This window comes from Monomorium pharaonis, chromosome 6 (assembly GCF_013373865.1).
Source record: "Monomorium pharaonis isolate MP-MQ-018 chromosome 6, ASM1337386v2, whole genome shotgun sequence".
Taxonomy (NCBI): Eukaryota; Metazoa; Arthropoda; class Insecta; order Hymenoptera; family Formicidae; genus Monomorium; species Monomorium pharaonis.
The window spans coordinates 26912857-26931197 of NC_050472.1; the positions used below are offsets into that span (position 1 = coordinate 26912857).

At 35.2% G+C, this 18341-nt stretch overlaps 4 protein-coding genes across 8 annotated transcripts; 2 read left to right on the forward strand and 2 right to left on the reverse strand.

The window, feature by feature from the left end:
* Positions 1-378: 378 nt before the first annotated feature.
* LOC105831273 (serine/threonine-protein phosphatase 6 regulatory ankyrin repeat subunit A) lies at positions 379-6631 on the reverse strand. The gene is made up of 17 exons (XM_012671277.3): positions 6514-6631; positions 5735-5859; positions 5377-5637; positions 5063-5255; positions 4789-4978; positions 4461-4707; positions 4212-4326; positions 4030-4119; positions 3687-3901; positions 3370-3598; positions 3115-3279; positions 2291-2649; positions 2061-2215; positions 1697-1975; positions 1367-1608; positions 1171-1300; positions 379-1089 (listed from the first exon to the last, which is right to left on the reverse strand). Exons 1-17 carry the CDS (start codon positions 6604-6606, stop codon positions 983-985), a joined length of 3195 nt encoding a protein of 1064 aa, XP_012526731.2. The 5' UTR covers positions 6607-6631; the 3' UTR covers positions 379-982.
* A 971-nt stretch (positions 6632-7602) lies between these two features.
* LOC105831272 (protein MMS22-like) lies at positions 7603-13452 on the forward strand. 2 transcript variants are annotated; one of them, XM_028190531.2, is made up of 19 exons: positions 8396-8610; positions 8711-8851; positions 8926-9079; positions 9147-9329; positions 9410-9529; positions 9597-9800; positions 9884-10131; positions 10203-10303; positions 10360-10532; positions 10619-10777; positions 10879-11122; positions 11237-11465; positions 11543-11639; positions 11715-11909; positions 11985-12158; positions 12396-12758; positions 12832-13025; positions 13111-13299; positions 13398-13452. In XM_028190531.2, exons 1-19 carry the CDS (start codon positions 8396-8398, stop codon positions 13450-13452), a joined length of 3438 nt encoding a protein of 1145 aa, XP_028046332.2. The 2 variants fall into 2 exon arrangements, with proteins under 2 accessions (XP_028046331.2, XP_028046332.2); XM_028190530.2 differs by lacking the exon at positions 13398-13452 and adding an exon at positions 7603-7938 and having other exon boundaries at positions 10879-11465; positions 11543-12158; positions 13111-13362.
* A 68-nt stretch (positions 13453-13520) lies between these two features.
* On the reverse strand, positions 13521-16328 carry LOC105831275 (high mobility group protein 20A). 4 transcript variants are annotated; one of them, XM_012671281.3, is made up of 9 exons: positions 16170-16328; positions 15876-15979; positions 15445-15647; positions 15045-15213; positions 14855-14969; positions 14620-14781; positions 14468-14549; positions 14158-14373; positions 13521-14088 (listed from the first exon to the last, which is right to left on the reverse strand). In XM_012671281.3, exons 3-9 carry the CDS (start codon positions 15533-15535, stop codon positions 13952-13954), a joined length of 972 nt encoding a protein of 323 aa, XP_012526735.1. In that variant the 5' UTR covers positions 15536-15647; positions 15876-15979; positions 16170-16328; the 3' UTR covers positions 13521-13951. The 4 variants fall into 4 exon arrangements, with proteins under 4 accessions (XP_012526735.1, XP_012526736.1, XP_012526734.1 ...); XM_012671282.3 differs by having other exon boundaries at positions 16182-16327; XM_012671280.3 differs by having other exon boundaries at positions 16047-16321.
* Positions 16329-16488: 160 nt separating this feature from the next.
* On the forward strand, positions 16489-18197 carry LOC105831276 (oligosaccharyltransferase complex subunit OSTC). Its single transcript, XM_012671284.3, has 4 exons — positions 16489-16790; positions 17559-17632; positions 17699-17916; positions 17993-18197. The coding sequence occupies exons 1-4, from the start codon at positions 16652-16654 to the stop codon at positions 18009-18011; spliced, it is 450 nt and encodes a 149-aa protein (XP_012526738.1). The 5' UTR covers positions 16489-16651; the 3' UTR covers positions 18012-18197.
* Positions 18198-18341: the final 144 nt, after the last annotated feature.

An 18341-nucleotide genomic window follows, 5' to 3' on the forward strand; every position in this document is an offset into this window, starting at 1 on the left:
ATATATATATATATATTTATATTATATATCTATATTTCTAAATAGATATTTAATATAGATATATAATAAAATGAGATATTTAAAAGGAGAAAAATAGAGATATCGTGTAATCCCGATACTTCGCTAGAATTAAAAAAAATGAATAAATTTCAATATCCAAGAGGAATAAAGATCTAATTGCGAAATTTTGTACTCTTCTTAATAAAAAAGAAACCTCTTATGACAAAATTGGACAAATTGTCTGTCGTCGTAGAATACGCACATTATAATATAAATTATTAAAAAGAATAACTGACATTAGTGTTGTTTTATATCGTATCATACACGAACATTCTATAACACTCGATACCAGATGATATATGGTGAACTTTTATGTAACGTTATTGTACGTTTATTCTAATTGACAAATTTCAAAATAAAATTATAACATTTGATTTTTATAAATATCCCCAGATTAAGACAATACTGTACCTCATGCATGTATATAATTACACGAACGGAAAGATGACTTTCGATTACTGTACAGCTCTCCTAAATATGCCTATTAAGTAATTATTGGCCTGTTCTTTTTCGCTGCACTGCTACATTGGTGCAATAAGTTAGAATGAGAAAAAATATATTTGTCTTACTCTAACTTGTTACTCCAGTATAGCAGTACAGCGAAAAAGAACAAGCCATATGATTAACGCACGTACGTACATTCATACATACAACCCTTCTTGGCAGTCGATTAATTGCTCTATCGAATTTTCGATAGCACAGACACCGGTATTGTCACGATTACTACTTATGAGGCTAATCATCGAAGATTGGCTCGTTTGACAATCTCATTCGGCTCATCGGAATTGGACGCTAATTACGCTAGAACAGAAAAGAACCAACAACTCGTCCACATCAATCTAGCGTCAATGTGGTTGCGTCTCGAGTCGACGTTCGTTCTCGCCCGGAACATTCGATGATCCGAGCGTATCGACGCTCGTTGTCAGTAAAACTCTGAGTCGGAGCTGTGCTGCGAGTCCACGCCATTCAGGTACACCTCCAACGTGTGCTGAATAGCCGGTGAGTATTGTGCGGTTTCCCCATTTTGACCTAACGAAAGAACATCGCACGATCTTATATTGTATGTATATATTTTTTTTTATATGGATAATGAATAAAAAGAAATATTACCCTGTGCAGCGAGAATAGTTGCTAGACATTTGGCTACTGCTGGATTTGGGGCACAGGCCAAGGCGGGTGTGAGTCCTTCAGCGTCAACAGCTACGACGCTCGCGCCCAATTGCAACAAGCGTCGCGTGATCTAATCAAAATAATATTTCTCACTTCTTATCCCAGAAAATATCTGTATCGTTGTATACAATCTTACCGTCACAAGGCCGTTTCTCGCTGCCAGATGTAACGGCGTTCTCTGCTGCTTGTTAATCATGTTAATAACGGAAACGCGTTGCGATTGCGACGTGTTCTTATCGGTATCAAAACTGCAGTTCTCGATCCAGTTTAAAAGTAACGACGCTGCGGCAGAATGACGTCTTTGACATGCTAAGTGCAACGCTGTATTCTTATTGGAATCGACAGCGCGCACGTTGGCTTTCCATTCAAGCATCAACTCTGTTAATAGATGATGTGTCTCATTAATACAAGAATATCACAAAAATAATACAAGCGAGGAAACTTTAGTATAGACCATTCAAATTACCGATAGCGTTGCACTGTCCATTGACAGCCGCGCAAAGAAGCGGCGTTCGACCGAAATAATCGGTTGTCTCAAGTCCGGCTAGTTCTGGTCCGACAGAGTTCAGAATTAATCGCGCGCACTCGACGGATCCTGCACTAGCGGCGACATGCAACGGTAATAAGCCACAGGACGAATCTCTTGGAGCAGCAACCGCTTGTCCACCAAACTTGTTGATCAGCAAATCTAGGCAGTGCGCCGATCCCTGATATACAGCGCAATGCACAGCGGAGAACGGATTACCTGCAAATAATTTAAAAAATTAGCTTAATGTACGTTACTGGTATTGATGTAAAGAATCATCTTCTAAGAACAAGAGACCACGTACCTTCCAAAGAATCAAACACGTTATGATTCAAAAGATACTCTACACAATTCGAGTTACCGTTGTAACAGGCCCAATGTAGCACCGTGCAGCCTTGATCGTCTTTCAAAGCTGCCGCGGTCGGATCAGCTTTAACGAGCGCGGCTAAAGCATACAGTCTACAAACAAATTCGGAATGAAGAGCAACTCTGCACCACGACAAAAAATTTCGTATGAATATAACTTCTCCTCACCTGCCGCAAGCCGCCGCTAAGTGTAACGGTGTTTTACCGTTCATATCTTGCATAGCCACCTGAGCGCCATGCTTCAACAACAATTTCACCAACTGATTATCGCGTTCGTTGATCACCGCACGAAACAGTGGCGTGTGCTTGTTAACGTCTGGTAAATTACAGTCGGCTTTGTACGTCAGAAGTAGCATCGCGCATTCCGGATAGTTATTTGCTACCGCCAGCGTTAGAGCCGTGCGCTGCTTAGAATCATAACAATTTACCGCGTTAGGGTCGTCCATGTGCTGCAGAAGAAGCGCCAAGCAATCCGCATGACCTGTTGCGGCGGCGCAATGCATGGGCGTACGTCTCGTAACAAAGTCCTGAAATACAATATTAGTCACGTGTAAATACCTTGTCAAGCAAAAAATTCAGCTTCTTCTCTCTCATTAGGATGTTTACAGAAATTTTATCTGTTCGTAGCACAGATCTAGCTTACTGGAAGAATAGAATTCGAAAAGCGATTTAACGTACAATGCTAATTTAGATTAATGTAATGTTTTCTATTACGTCACTAATTCTTTTATAAAAATTTACAATGTATATATGTCATTTATTGTTAATCGATTTTCACTTTGTGTAAGATTTTCACTTCTGTAAAGAAATAAGTGATCAAATAAATAATTTTGTCAGAAAAAGAAAGATAGAATTTAAATTTAAAAGTAAAATTTTCAATGATTTTACTAAATATCAATAAAAATCCATAAAAATCTGATTTTCAAGAGTAAAAAATTAATTCTCAAAAAATTCCAGATTTTTCCTGATTTTTCCAAATAATAAACACTCACTTGCACTGCCACTGAAGCACCGAATCGTAACAAAAGCACGATACACTGTTTGTGCCCCTTGTAGGCGGCCAAGTCTAGAGGCGTCTTTCCACTATCTTCCTTAATATTCGTATTGGGAAACAAGGGCAGAAGCAGCTGCAAGATCTCATCGTGACCATGATACGCCTGATAATACATTTTTTAAGTTAAAAATACTTTCGTATTTCACCGACGCCAAATAATTTTAAACGTTCATATTCTTACGAGTTTACGTACCGCGAGATGTATCGGCGTGAGTGCCGGTAAAGATAACTCCTGCCCGGTCGAAGAGTTGAGCGAAGTGGTCAGATTTGAAGGCGGCGGTGACGACGATGCATTCAGAAGAGCCTCCAATGCCGCTTTGTTGCCGCCCGCCACCGCGTAATGGATCGCAGTAAAACCGCGTTTGTCACGTAAACGCGGATCTGCCCGATGTTGCAGTAAGTACTGCACGCACTTGAAGGATCTGTGTTAATTAAGATCAATTATAAGCATAGATAAGTATGAGAAATTGAACTGAAAAAGAGAGAGAGAGAAACAGAATGGATACTGACTGAGCGTTAGAATTTGACGCCGCTGCGGCCAAATGTAACGGCGTCGCGCCGTTCACATCTTGAGCATTTGAATCGCTGCCGAACCCGACCAAAGTAAAAACGCAAGGATAATGTCCTTGACATGCGGCATGGTGAAGCGCCAATCGATTGTCGTTATCGGCAAGACGGAAATTGGCGCCGCTAGATAAGAGTAAATCCAAACAATCTACGGAACCCTGTTTAATATAATCAACCAATGAATTTTTTCACAACTCGACATTGATATATTTTTACTGCATTAAACATTAGATTAAAGAAAAAAATATTAGATGTTATAAAATATTAGAATTAAGCGATGCGCTACCTTAAATGCTGCCAAGTGTAAGGCTGTCCTGCCACCGATATCTCGCGCATCAATTCGCCTACTATCGAGTTGTAATAATTTTCTACAAACCTGTGGTACGATATATATGAATCGGATACATTAAATCATAACAATAAAAATCAAATGTGATCAAGAAAGATATTGAAAAATATATAACTCACTTCTATATGTCCCGCTAAACAACTTAAATGCAAAGGTGTGCGTTGTTGTGCGTTGCGTGTAGCCGGAGACGCAGCACTTTCCAGTAGAGATGTCGTCAAAGCCTCGTGGCCAAACCTGTAATTAGAAGCAGTTGCTCTTATTCGCGATCAACACAAAGCATAAATATCTCTAGAAATACAAATTTTTCTAAAATTTGTGAATTATAAATACTAAATGTAGCAGGCTACTGTATTCTCTGAATAATTTACCAGGCGGCAATGTGTAATGACGTATTCCCATTTTTGTCTCTCGCGTCTGGAAAAGCTCCCGCGTCTAGCAACGTTTGAGATCTCGTGAATCTTCCGTAAATTGCAGTCATGTGTAACGGCGTACGACCGTCCTCCGACTGAACGTTGACCTTCAATCCGTTGTATATTAGCATTTGGAAACAGTCGGCACCACCGGTACTGGCGGCAGCAACATGCAACGCGGTTTGCCCTCGATAATTCACGGCTTCTGTCGTAACCGACACACATAAACAACATTTATTCGAGTGCCATGAATATAGTGGTACTGAAAGTTTCAATAATGACTCACCTAAATTAACGTGATTAGCTATAAGTTCCTTGACTACGAGGGAACGTCCGTTCAAGCACGCGATATGCAGCGGTGTATTTCCATAGACATTTTTAGCCTCAATATCGGCGCCAGCCTCAATTAAAATTTGCACACATTCTACACTACCGGAAGCGGCTGCTGCATGTAATGGAGTATATAAGTCTCGATCCTTAACATAGAAAGTATTTATATATAGGATACATCTAAGATGATATATAAGAGCAATCTATCAGATTTTATAAAAAATTAATACTTTAACGTCCACGTCTGCGCCTTTGGCTATTAGTGTTTTCACAATCTCATTGTGGCCATTGTACACTGCAAAATGCAAGGCTCTTCGGTCTTTCTTGTCTGAGGCGTTTATCACACAACCAAATTGCATTAGATATTCACACATCTCAAAATGTCCGTTGTACACCGCATGATGAAGACATGTTTTTCCACCTCTGTAGAAATTAATAACTTGATAATAATCTGTGTACTTAATATTTATTAATAATTTGCTAAGTTTTAAAAACTATCCATTCTATAAACATTGTGTGAGACTACCGCCATAATGATACAAACCTGTCTGTGACATTGATATTTAATAAATGTGGTATTAAAAGTTCTACGCATTGCACAGCATTATTTGCAGCTGCCACATGAAGAGGCGTCTGCCAACTACGATCACGGGCGTTCACGTCCGCCTTGTATCTCAACAGAATATCCACTACGTTGTAATTGCCCGAACAGCAGGCTCGATGCAGAGGTGTCAACCATTTCTTATCTTTACTATTGACCACTGCACCATTTAACAAAAGAAGTTCTACAATAGCGGTATCTCCCCTAGAAATGCGAATACCATGAACATTTTGGCTGCTCAATCAATTTCAAAGGGATTTGTGTTTTGAGTTTTCAGTATTTTATTATCTAAAGTACTGACCTGTATGCTGCCGCATGTAAAAGGGAGCGCTGCTCCTTGTCTTGCCAATTAACATCTTCTTTCTGTGACAGCAAAGTACGAACCGCTTCCACATTTCCATGAAATATGGCTTGTAACAAAGGAGGCTGTAAAAATAAACAATTACAAATTTGTTTCTCTTCTCTTGTCTATATTTACAGAACACAGATAAAATAAATACAGACTGACTAAAAATATCAGGTATACTTATTATATTGCTTTCCTTTTTTCACTTATCTGAAAGACTTTTATTTATATTATTTCTTATTGGATATATGTAATTATTTTTTGTTTCAAGAATACTTTAGACTTATGTAATATCAATAATCAATAAAAAATAATGCAGATAAAAGAAATCTAGTTCAATAAAAAAATATATACATCTAATACCTTTAACATAGGCTGTATTTTTATAAACATTATAATCAAAATTTCATTTAAAAACTATCTGTTAAATGCAAAAAATACAGTCGTATATACTAAACATTATCAAAATACAAGCAAGATCCATTGCAAGGTCCATATATCCTCCAAAATAAAGGAACACGTTCAACAATAAAAAAATAAAAATGTTAAAACAATGTGTATCTTGACTTCACTGGGAGAAGAGAGTAAATTTGCAAGGTATAATAGTATGTATGAGGAACATTTGTATTAGATAAAAATATACAAATCTAATATGAGGGAGATAACCTACGCTTCTTGGATAATTAACTATCGCGTAAGAGAGCTCGGCAGAACTAGTAGAAGGCGCAACGTACCTCGTCGTTAAGATCCTTAAAGGTGTTCATGTTGGCGAGCGTAGCTCTCGCCAAGGGCTCTCCACGTCGTCCTGGCTCCTCCGGGAGCATCATCGTCACCCGACCGCGAGCGGATGAGTCATCGGACCCGCGAGTATCCGTCCTCTCGGCCGTCGCCGCCGCCGCCGCCACCGATTGAACGCGAGCGCGGTGTCCGGTCGGGTCCGGGGACTCCGGGGCGCGCGTGTCACGCGTCCGCTTCGCGTGTCTCGCTTGCGGACGGCTCGTCCGAAGGGCGGGAGACGTGCCGACGAAGGGCTCGTCGCGTCCCTACCGTCGTGTATGCATTCACGCGCACGTGGCCGCTCCGTCTGACGCGCTCCTCGCTTCCGTCGCCATCTTCGACGTCGCCGTTCGCAAGCTTGTAAACAACGGCCTCTTGAGAGTCTTGAGATCGCGACGGAGAAAAGGAGCTAGACGAGAAGCAAAAACAAATATGTGGAGAGATATAGGGACAAAGGAATTGTATAGAGGAATAAACGAGAAATGTAGGAAAACTGCAGATAAGGAAGGCACCCGGCATTTTAATTGCCTTCTTTATTTAAAACTGCAGCTGGTAGTTCTTTTTTATGGGGAAAAAATACTGAATCATAAATTTTCTTTACATATACTAAAAATAAATTGACATAAAAATTCACATTTACAATTAAAATACTACGATCGAGTATCACTTAATAAAAGTTAAACGTACAGATTAATTATAGTTTGTTAACATATATGGTAGAATTATTAATTTTTGTCTTAATTTAATAGATAGAAAAATTAATTAAAGAAACAATAAAAGAGAATTGTATAATTAAAAATTTTAAGCAAATTATGCTCTATCGGTTAAATTAACCTCTGTTAATCTATATAGTCATAGTCATCCTGTGATAAATATATAGTTTTCATTTCGTTCGTTAAAAGATAATTATGATAAATAATTTCTATATACTATAGGTAGTTCAGCTCAAAGAGGCTAATTAAGACAAATATTTATATTTTGGCGATATTCGTGGATCTCTGTCAGTCGAATTCAATCGCGCTTTGTCTCATCTCGCTCCCTTGACCCCGCAGCTCACGTGACGTGGAGATCTGTGGAAATCTGGAGATGCCGCCAAAATGCACAAAAGGCGTCTGCTAGCCATCCAAGAGCCGAGAAACATGAGGGATTTAATCAGTTTCGGAATTTGGGATCTTCAGTGATTTTAGTTTCCGGATCGCTTAAATGTAGTTTATGCTTGGTGAGAGATGCGATTGAAACGCAAACCCTGCACCTATTATCGCAAGTACAGACGCTAGAAGATTATTACTTGTAATATATTGCTTCAATGCCAGTGGAATATCAGATGTACATTCACTTACGAAAGGGTTACGTTCAAAACTAAATTGTAAATCGAATTGATCGTAAGTTGAATAGCACTTATATTTTATATAAATAAAACATTTATGCAAAGTAATTAATTTATTACTAAAAATGATTATAAATTCTCTATTTAGAAAACAGCAAAACAAAGTTTCTTTTTAAAAGATTATCATTTTAAATATTTTCTATAAAATTAAAATTTCGTTTAAATACAGATTAACTTCAACAAATAATTAAAAAACAAATACCATTTATTTCTTAAAAATATAATATGACTTTTAACATAATATTTAGAGAATTAATATTCAATTTGGATCATTGATTAATGATTAATCAGCTTTATTATAGTTTATTAGTTTATTTTAGTTAATTGCATGCCAATTACAAGTCAAAATAGTTATAAGTAGAGGAAACCTGTATTACAAAGTATGAGTGTAATTATAACACCAGTTCACTGTGATTTTATAATAGACAAATAATTCAGAAGTCATTTTACAGATGGATTTCGATGTTATCTTCGACTGCAATGGCAAGGTGAACATTAATGATTGGCAACTAAGCAGAGATGGGCTATTTTATTGCAGGGAGGTGGACAATGTGCTTTTTCCACAAACTGATTATCCCTTTGCTAATGTCGAAGTTAGGCTCTTTGACTGTGTCATGCCTGGATCAGTCGCTGTGATGAATCTCAAACATCTTATTAATTGCATGGAGTAAGAACGTTTTTCTAAGAAAAAATTTTCTTTAAGTATTATGGTCACTGAATATGGGTGAGCTACATATTTGAACATTTATTTCTCTCTTCTGTGACAGGATGCAACTGAAGATACTAAATAGACAGGAGAGACCAGTCGCAACATCTGGATTATGCAATAACGATAATAATGTAAACTGCTTTCTTCTGAGAAAGATGATTTGCAAATTTATTATGTATTTTCGTACGTATATGAACAGGTAAATGGAACATCTTCTATCTGCAATGTTTTTTTGTTATTTTACAATAAATAATTTATATTCCGATATTGCAGTATAAAGTGGGATCTTGGTGCGTTAGAAACAGTAATGCCAGAAATCGGCAAAGACATAGATACTTTGTTTGACTGCATCAAGTATTTTCTTAGTACATTACATAGCATCCCAGATTCAACTCTGCATTATGCTGCTTCCAATATAGGCAACAAGGTAATTAAAGAAATTTATTCTTTTTGATTGAGCAAAAATGTAATATGTCAAGTTGTTTCCATTTTAGTGTAAACAACCGGAATTTCATTTATACCACATGCATATAGAGTTAAGATGGTTTCTCATTACATTAATATATTCAAAAACGATGTGGTACCAATATCAGTTAACGCAGTTAGAAGAGTTTGAAAATACTACTGAAATGGTCATTAACGATCTCCTATATTCTGCCTTAAAAGTATTTGAAAGGGTAATAAATACAATCGAAGAATTTGTTCCTGTAATAATATGAATGTGTTATTTCATATTTCTTTATATTTTTATGTTCAGTTAGCCTTAAGCTGGACTGTGGACCTCACGCAGAAAACGCCATACTGCTGCACATGCACGCGAGAATTGTGGCTTATGCTACAAATATTTGTCGACAGTTTAGAAGGAAAAAAAACCAAGGTATATAATTGATAAGTATATAATAATTTGGCAATGTGTACTTTTATTGTAATTGTAAAATTTTCAGATGTTTTGGGATCTTGTAAATAGTTGTATCGATAAAATATTAAGTAAGGATCAGTCTCAAGCGATATTCTGGCATAGAAGCGTGGATTCCTCTCTGTCAGATTGTAAGAATCCCGAATTGTTTTGTATTTGGATAATATACCATCTGTCTCTATTGTACGGGTACAGTAACGACGGCGTATACCTGCAATATAATTCTCAAAGGGTAATATGTGACACAAAATAGAAATAAAAAATAAAAATTGAAGTTCGCGGATCATGTAATGTCAGATATATGTCCATTTACAGATTAGATCAAACTGCGAACAAGTTGAAAAGGTTCTAAAAGCATATGTATGTAAAGGTGGAAAAGATGGTGAAAGGGATGAGCTTGACATAGAGCTCAAGATCATAATACCATTGTTACATGATCTCATAATTAATTGGTGGCAACCACGAGTACTAATTATTTCTTTTCTTTGGGATTGTTTCCACAAAAGATTGGATCAACCGTTCCTATTACAAACTTCTGGGCCTTGGGCCCTGTCTCTTGAAAAGTATGCTCACTTAAATTTCTAATTTTAGCTGTAAATAAATAAATAAATGAAGACTGAATATCTTTTTGTAGAAAGACAGCTACGGATATTCTCAAGCAAATTAATGACAGAATTTATGGCAAATTTGAACATTCCAAGGAATCCAGTTATGGCATGTTCTTGCACTTGATAGGTGAGTTTGATTAAAGTGTTCCGAATGTCCATCATATCAAAAGATCAAGCTTTCAGGTACGTTTTTGAAAAAATACGGCACGTCGGATCCGAAGTATTGGAATCAAATTAAGGGGCGTGTATATACGAAATTTTCAAGAAATAAAGTCGCAGAGTTTTCCGAGAGTGGTCTCTACAACTTTATATCTTTATTTATTACTTTAGCTATTACCGCAGATATCACGAATGTAGTAAGTTAAAATGTAACTACTATTGCTAAATTACAGTTTCACATATTAACGACATATATAAATATATGTTAATATATGTTTTGCAGTGTACAACAATGTTAGACCTTCTGCCATCTACTCATGAATTAAATAACGAATATAATAAAAAATGCAATCTAATCTGGAAAGGAAAATTAACGTGTCTCTTGCTATTCAATGAAAGAAAGTTATCTTTTAGTTCCATAGCCGGACATTTTACAGAAACAGTATGATCTATTTTTTTATACAGATTGACAAATGTTAATTATAAATATTATTTATATTTTATTATATATTTTTTGTATATCTCCCCTTTTTTGTTTTACAGATCAACTTAATAAGCTGTCGTAAAGATGAAACGTCTCGTTCCATGATGACCAATTTCGTCGATATATTGAATACAATTTTGTCTGGCAATGAAAAAATGGATTTGGGAGAGTTCAATTTCATTAGCGGTTGGATCGATCGTTATCTTTTGGAGTGTCCGAAGAACAGAATTGGATCTCTATTGGAGATGCTCGCGACTGTTTTTGAAAAATGTATCACACTGCAAGTTTTTTGTAATAATTCGGGTCGGTATGTTTTTGTTTCTTATTTTAGATGCGTTAATTTCATAAATTTTCTTCCAGCTACATTTTCAAGTTTATGTGACGAAAGTACGAACTCTTGCTCAAATTTGCTTATAGATGGTGTCAGGAAAATGTTGGACGCATTATGGTGCGTGGTCGCATCTCGAGTTCGTCAACTTGTTTTCGATCCTGTGCTTTCTGGTGACAATTATAAAATTATTTCCAAGCTGGCTGTCTTATTTACTTTAGAGGCAGTTAGAGAACCAGCTACTGCTAAGAAGTATAAACACTCGGCTGTATCTTTATTTCAACACTTCGCAGCATCGATATTTGTAAAAGACATAAGGTCAGAATGTTTTATCTAAAAATTAGTATTTATTTTTTGAAAAAATAATATAGTAAAAAATTATTTTGTGTCTTCAGAATTACCCAATATTATTTAACGTCGATTCTCGAGAATGAACAATCTGTTCAAAACTTGAAGAAGGAAATTCCAAATTTTGACACTATTCTTATCCAAGTTTGTATATACACTTACTTATTGCTTATATTACGAAATAATCAGAGCAGAGAGTTCATAAAATTCATATTTCAGGCTTGGATAAAATGTTCTATTGTCAGTTACGACTCAAACAGAAAAGATATAAAGATTCTACAAAATTACATTGTCAGTCTCAGTGAGATCAAGGATATATTTGTTTCAGATTGTGACATGCACGAATTTCAGAACAGTAACGAACCCATTTTAACATTTATAATATCGTTCATGAAGAAACAGAATACTTTAAAGGTATTAATCCAATGTGTATTCGTACTTTCAAACTTGCTCCAAAAACAAATTAACACAATTTTCAAAATTTCACAGATTGAGCAAGAGAAACTTCAATACAACGCGAAATTCAAATTGTATTTTAAAAATTTAGACAAGTGGGTCATGATACCTATAACAGAGGAGACAAAAGATTCGGAGCTAGCGTTCTGGATTTATAGATGTCTGGGTACATTAATCCTCTGCATTTCTCCGACGCTATATACTAAAGTATGTACGACTTAAGTCTTCGGCACATGATACGATTTTCCATGCTAGATTGCATACGAGGCGTCTTGCTACGTATCTTCATTGACTTACGATTGGTGACATAATCATCCGAGCCAATCAGGACACATATTAAGACACCTCGTATGCGATCTAGCATAAAAAATCGTATCATGTACCGAAGGCTTTAATCATTACTGAAGTTTTTATATTCTAAAAAAAAAAAATTTATTTCTACAGAATCAGCCAAATGATATGTTAAGAACGCTCATTAACAAGGTTATATTGGTGCCAGAGAACTCTATGCAGTCGTACATAAAACAATTGGGAAAAAGAATATTTTCAATGGTAATACTCGGCTTCGATAAATTGAACATCAAAAGCGACATCCATTTGCAAGCGATGTTCAGAGACATCTTTGATCAGTATTTACCAATTCTGATAACTGAAATCAACAGCGGTCATAGTTTTAAGATTTCCGACACATTGCTGAAATGCTTCAAGGAAGCAAGGAGCGATTTTCTGCGTACAATTTTCGAAACGTTGATGTCAAACTTCTATACTATATCATCTGATAATGTCATTCACAAACACTCCAACTTGGTATGCAATTATAATTATTCATTCAATGTCTTAATGATAGTTGCAAATATATTTATTATACATTCACACATAGATAACTTGGCTTATAAAAACATTGCTTAAAGAAGGAAAAAACTATCCCAAATACATTACAGAACATATTATCCAAACTTGTTCTCCGAGTATCTTTGGGTGTTACATGAAAGTTCCTGATCATCATCCACATAAGCTACACACAATTGACTTTATTAATGACGTAATTAAAAATCCTTATTATGAGAAATTCAGGTGAACAAATATCGAGATATATTATACCTAAAATTCAAGTATATGTTCAAATATATAAATAATTTACATTCAATTTTATTTTCAGGGAAAAATTTCAAGTTGCTGTTTCTGCCGCAGTGCAAAAATATTTGATGACAAATACACAATGTACATTTGAGCTTATACGGTCTATTCTGTCGATCAAGAAAAGTATTATAATCAATTTGTTTCCGCAAATTGAAAATATTGTACTTTCCGCTGAGCAATATCACCGGCCCAATGCGGCATCTTTGAGGTAAAAATAATCATAAATTTCTAAATTAATAAGAAATAATAATTCTTATGCCTTTATAGCGCATGATGTAAATTAAAAAATTATTATAATTTTTTCAGGTTCATGTCGAATCAACTAAAAAAACAAATGCTAAATATTGACAATAATTTGTAATAAGATCACAAAAATTTATTAAGTATATAATAATTTATTAAGTGCTAAATATTCTAAATAATGACAAATTTAGATGTTCTAAATTTTTTAATCATTCAAATCATTGGATATTAATTAATAAGATTTTGATCTCGATAGACAAACTATTTCAATGTACATAAATGCACATAAGTTGGCTCACGTTCATATCAAATTAAGATACGTAACAGAAGTTGAAATTATCTACATTATATTTAAAATAAAATTTTGATCGAAATAAGTATATATAAAAATAACGTAAATTATTGTCACATATATTATAAAGATACAAGTAATAATTAGATATACAGGTAAATTCACTTAAATAACTGGCAATCATCGGTCCTACCTGTGAGGTATAAGAACGTGGAATTTACAAATCGCTAAAAATAACGCACCTAAATTTTCCTGGTTACTTTCGATGTGAATGCCTTGAACGATGGTGTTTTACCGCACCGGTTGTATTGCTTGAAGGCGATCGTCATCCAATTAACTCGAGACGGGACACGGCATTACGTACGGCATTACGTAGACTTTGTTCGACATTACCGCTAAATAGAGACTCCAACCTCTCGAAATAACTGTCGATATTTTGTAACGTAGCACCATCGTGCGTGCCTGCAAAAAAGCAAATTATATTTGTGATATAAACCTTCCAAAATTGACGTGTCGGCAAGAGAAACTCACCTGGAAGTGGTATGGTGGCAAAGCAGCCTGCCAATTGAGAACGAAGAGAATCTAAATGACGCTGCAAAGCTTGATTAGATGTTCGTTGTTGATTAGTTTCGGACTCCAAGCGATTCACGGCTGCATGCAGACTGTCCACATGTCGCTGAAGAACCGCGTTCTGAGCTTCATAATCGGATGTAGCTTTTCGCAGTTGTCTTAATTCCGCCTCACAGGCTATGCAGATATTTTTATTTAAAAATTTGTCTACATTATATATACTAGATCTAATAAATTTTCTACTGATTATACATAGTTGTAACTTTTTTACCTTTGTTATGATCCAGAAATTCTTCTGTAAAAATAGGGATATCGAAGCCCGTGAAGTCATTGTCCTTGTCTTGGTGAACATCCTAAATAAAAAGTTTCCATTAGTATTACAATGGATTAGCCACAATCTAGAGTTTAACAATATTTTCATACATTCTGCTCAGCATTTACATCCGTGCCATTTCTCTCCTTCTTATTTTCATTTTGTCTTTCTAACTGTTTTTCATTAAACAGTCGGTATGCTTCTGTTTGTTTATACTCGCTAAACTCGCGATTGTAGCGCTCTTTCTCTTGTTCAGCCGCATCTAAATAATGCTGAAAAAAGTAATTGTAATGCCATTAATGTTACAGAGAGACAACAAGGGATATTGTATAAGGGAAAACAAACTTGTTTCTGATCGAGCGGTAATTTACTCCATTCTGCAGCTAGAAGCTTTGTTATCTCCGTGAACGTTAAACTTGGATTCTGGTTTCGGACCTTCTCTCTTCGATCGTTTAAGAACCTGCATGTTTTATACATTTCATTACAAACGGAATATTCTAACATATGCTAAAATATTTATGCATTTGATTATTACAGGAAGTAACCACTCAAAGGCTGTCTCGGCGCGGTAGCATCTCTAGCTTTTTTACGTTTTTTTGTTCTATTCGGTGTGTTGTTATTGCCAGTTGCAGTGGCACTTCTCTTCACACTATTGTCACATACTGAATCCGGCACCTTCTCCTCAGTACTTACTGGAGACTTGGCTAATAAAATAGAAAAGACAATAATTGGCAATTAATTTATCCACTAATGCTTATTAATTTAATATTATATAACTATTTTAACATAATTTTTTCAATGTAAAAAATTCAATGTAAAAAAATCAAATTAAGAATTATATAATAAAAAATTTTGCTGTCAGTTCTGTTCAATTAAATTAATTAAATTGATTAAAATTTAATCAAAGTCACTCCAAATGTAATAAATTAACTTACTTGTGTGTTCTTCCACTTCCCCATTGTAAGTAGGCTGCTCCACTGCACCATTGCTTTCAGGTACATCATTCATTGAAGTGGTCTCACTCATTTTCCTAGATACGATGTCTTTTCAATACTGATCTTGCAACATAAAATCACCCTACCACTGTCAAGTTATATATCCATCATATGTCATAGTATGAATCAATCTTTCACATTCTCTGTAACAATGCACAATTATTTAGACTTGTATAAAATAAATTACTCAATTAAAATTGAAAGAAGACAACAAACAATCAGCAGGATCTTGGTGCTCAATAAGAAATATGTAAAAAATACCCAACACAAAGATTCTACCATAAGCAATCTGGTCATTCCACAATTTTAATTATGTTATATATATGATTATCTTGTATCAATTATTGTTATTTAATAAACAATACACATACCATAAAAACCAATGTGTCAAGCAAGCAAGTTGCACATTAATATCTAATGTTGCATGACAATGTCCATTGTACATCCACTACGGAGATACAAACTTTTATACGCCCTGCAACAATATGTAATTATTCACTTTGTGTAAAACATGTATCGCTATCTGTTGGCGTACATTATACCGTAGAAATTAGACAATTAAATCACACGAGCTAATTAAACTGCTTCGCGTTGAATCGAGAAATTTGCTTATCACTCAGTACGGTGCGAGGTTAATCCGCGGGGACTAATTGCTGTCTCATTACCAATCAACGAACCGAGTGCGGCGAGACTTTACAAGGCGTGCTATTGCACTTGTTTATGCGCTCTATCTCTTTTTCCTCTCTTTTGAGTATCGTTCACTCAACACAATCCAACACAATCGGCGGCAAGAGAGGAGCTCTCGAGATTCTCGAAAGCTCAACGTCGAAAAGCAATCGCCTATTGGCGATAATCGCTCCAAAGTCCAAGCACTCCAAGTGGAACTCACCACGCGCGTCTAGATAAATTTATGCACCGTGCCTGTATCGGTTGCGTTTGATACTTTGATAGTGTTGCGTTGGCACGTGGGAGGGCGACAACCGGTGAAGCTATTTCGATTCGAGGTTCGGACACTTCGGACTTTCGGAGCCGACTCGCCGGGACACCGGGAAGCTGTCACGCTGTCAGGTGGACACAGGTGGATGTTCCCGGGCGAGAGATCCTTTATTTTTCCATCGTGTAGCGTAAATCGCTCGACCACAACAAAATGGAGTGCATTTTCCGTTTACCGTTCTTAATCCTGGAAGTGCCTAACTTGAAACTAAAGAGACCGTCCTGGTTCGTCAAACCTAGTGCTATGGTAGTCTTCTCCTTCATCCTGTTGTCGTACTTCTTGGTGACAGGAGGTTAGCCTGTGTCCAAATTCCCTCAACTTATTTATTCATTATTATTGCGTTACAAAGTTATGAATCATATGAGAGTAAGTTGATAATTGTATACTTTATTTCCAAAATTTATTAGAACTCAATCCTTATGTGGATTATTTAGGTATTATTTACATTCTAACACGTCGACAATGTAATTATAAATATAAATTGGCAAAATAAATTGGATAAAACAATATAAAAGAAAGCAATTAAATTATAAAATTGTTAATATTTCTGACTTCAGTATTGATAAAAATATGTATCTAATATAAAAATAAAAAATGGAATATAATTTTTACTAATTCTAATGAAATCTGACTCTTGTATGATCTATTAATTATTGATAACATAGATACATAGTTTGCATACTTTAAATTGCATATACGTATAATGTTATAGATTTATTTATATCTTACCAAATCTTACTTAATCCTATTATAATTACAATAGAAAATTTATCAATATATCAACCATTTGTCCACGAAAAAAGTTTTTCTAAGAACATAAATAATTGTGTACAAAACTGGACTAAATGTATTAAAAAATAAAAAAACCATGTGGAAAAATGATGTGTATAAGTCAATAAGTAATTCTCTTTATTGTATAATTGTAATAAATTTTAGAAATAAAGTGTGAATAATTATTAACTCAATCTCTTATCATTTATCATTTTTATAGACGCAATATATTATTTTACAATTCTTCTGTCCTGTTTGTTGCTCAATTGTACATGAGTATATTTTTTAGGAATTATATACGATGTAATTGTTGAACCACCTAGTGTAGGATCTACGACGGACGAACACGGTCATACAAGACCCGTAAGGATTGTTATGAAAACCTTTATTTTCAAGTTGCTTTTTTATAAATTAATGCAATCCTTGTAGGTAGCGTTCATGCCTTATCGGGTAAATGGACAGTACATTATGGAAGGGTTGGCCTCCAGTTTCTTGTTCACGATGGGAGGCTTGGGGTTTATCATCCTAGATCAAACGCACGGTCCATCGACGCCAAAGCTTAACAGAGTTCTTTTGATATGCGTTGGATTCCTTAGCATACTCGTGTCGTTTACCGCGTGCTGGATATTCATGAAGATGAAACTTCCGTAAGAGATATTATAACTTCAGACGATCTTCATGTGTACGCTGTTTTTAGATAAATAATTGTCTTTTTATTTTCAGTGGGTATTTACAGTCTTAAATGCTAAGAGATTGTAAGCTTTATTGTGGTGAATTATCATTTTTCTATGTCGTATGGGATATCGTTACAATACGCTGGATATTGTAACAATGGATTGGTAATTTTTGTAATAAAATATAATAAGCAAAACTGAATAACTTCAGCATCATTGTATTATTTATAATACAATAAAAGATATTATATAATTTTTAAATGTATATATTATAGACAATATACATTGCAACTAAGTTTTTAAATAATAGATTTCAATATAATAAGTATTTTTTTTAATATACCTCTGAAAGTTCACACTGAAGTTCATCTTCCGACTGAAGCAATGGATACGAGTTA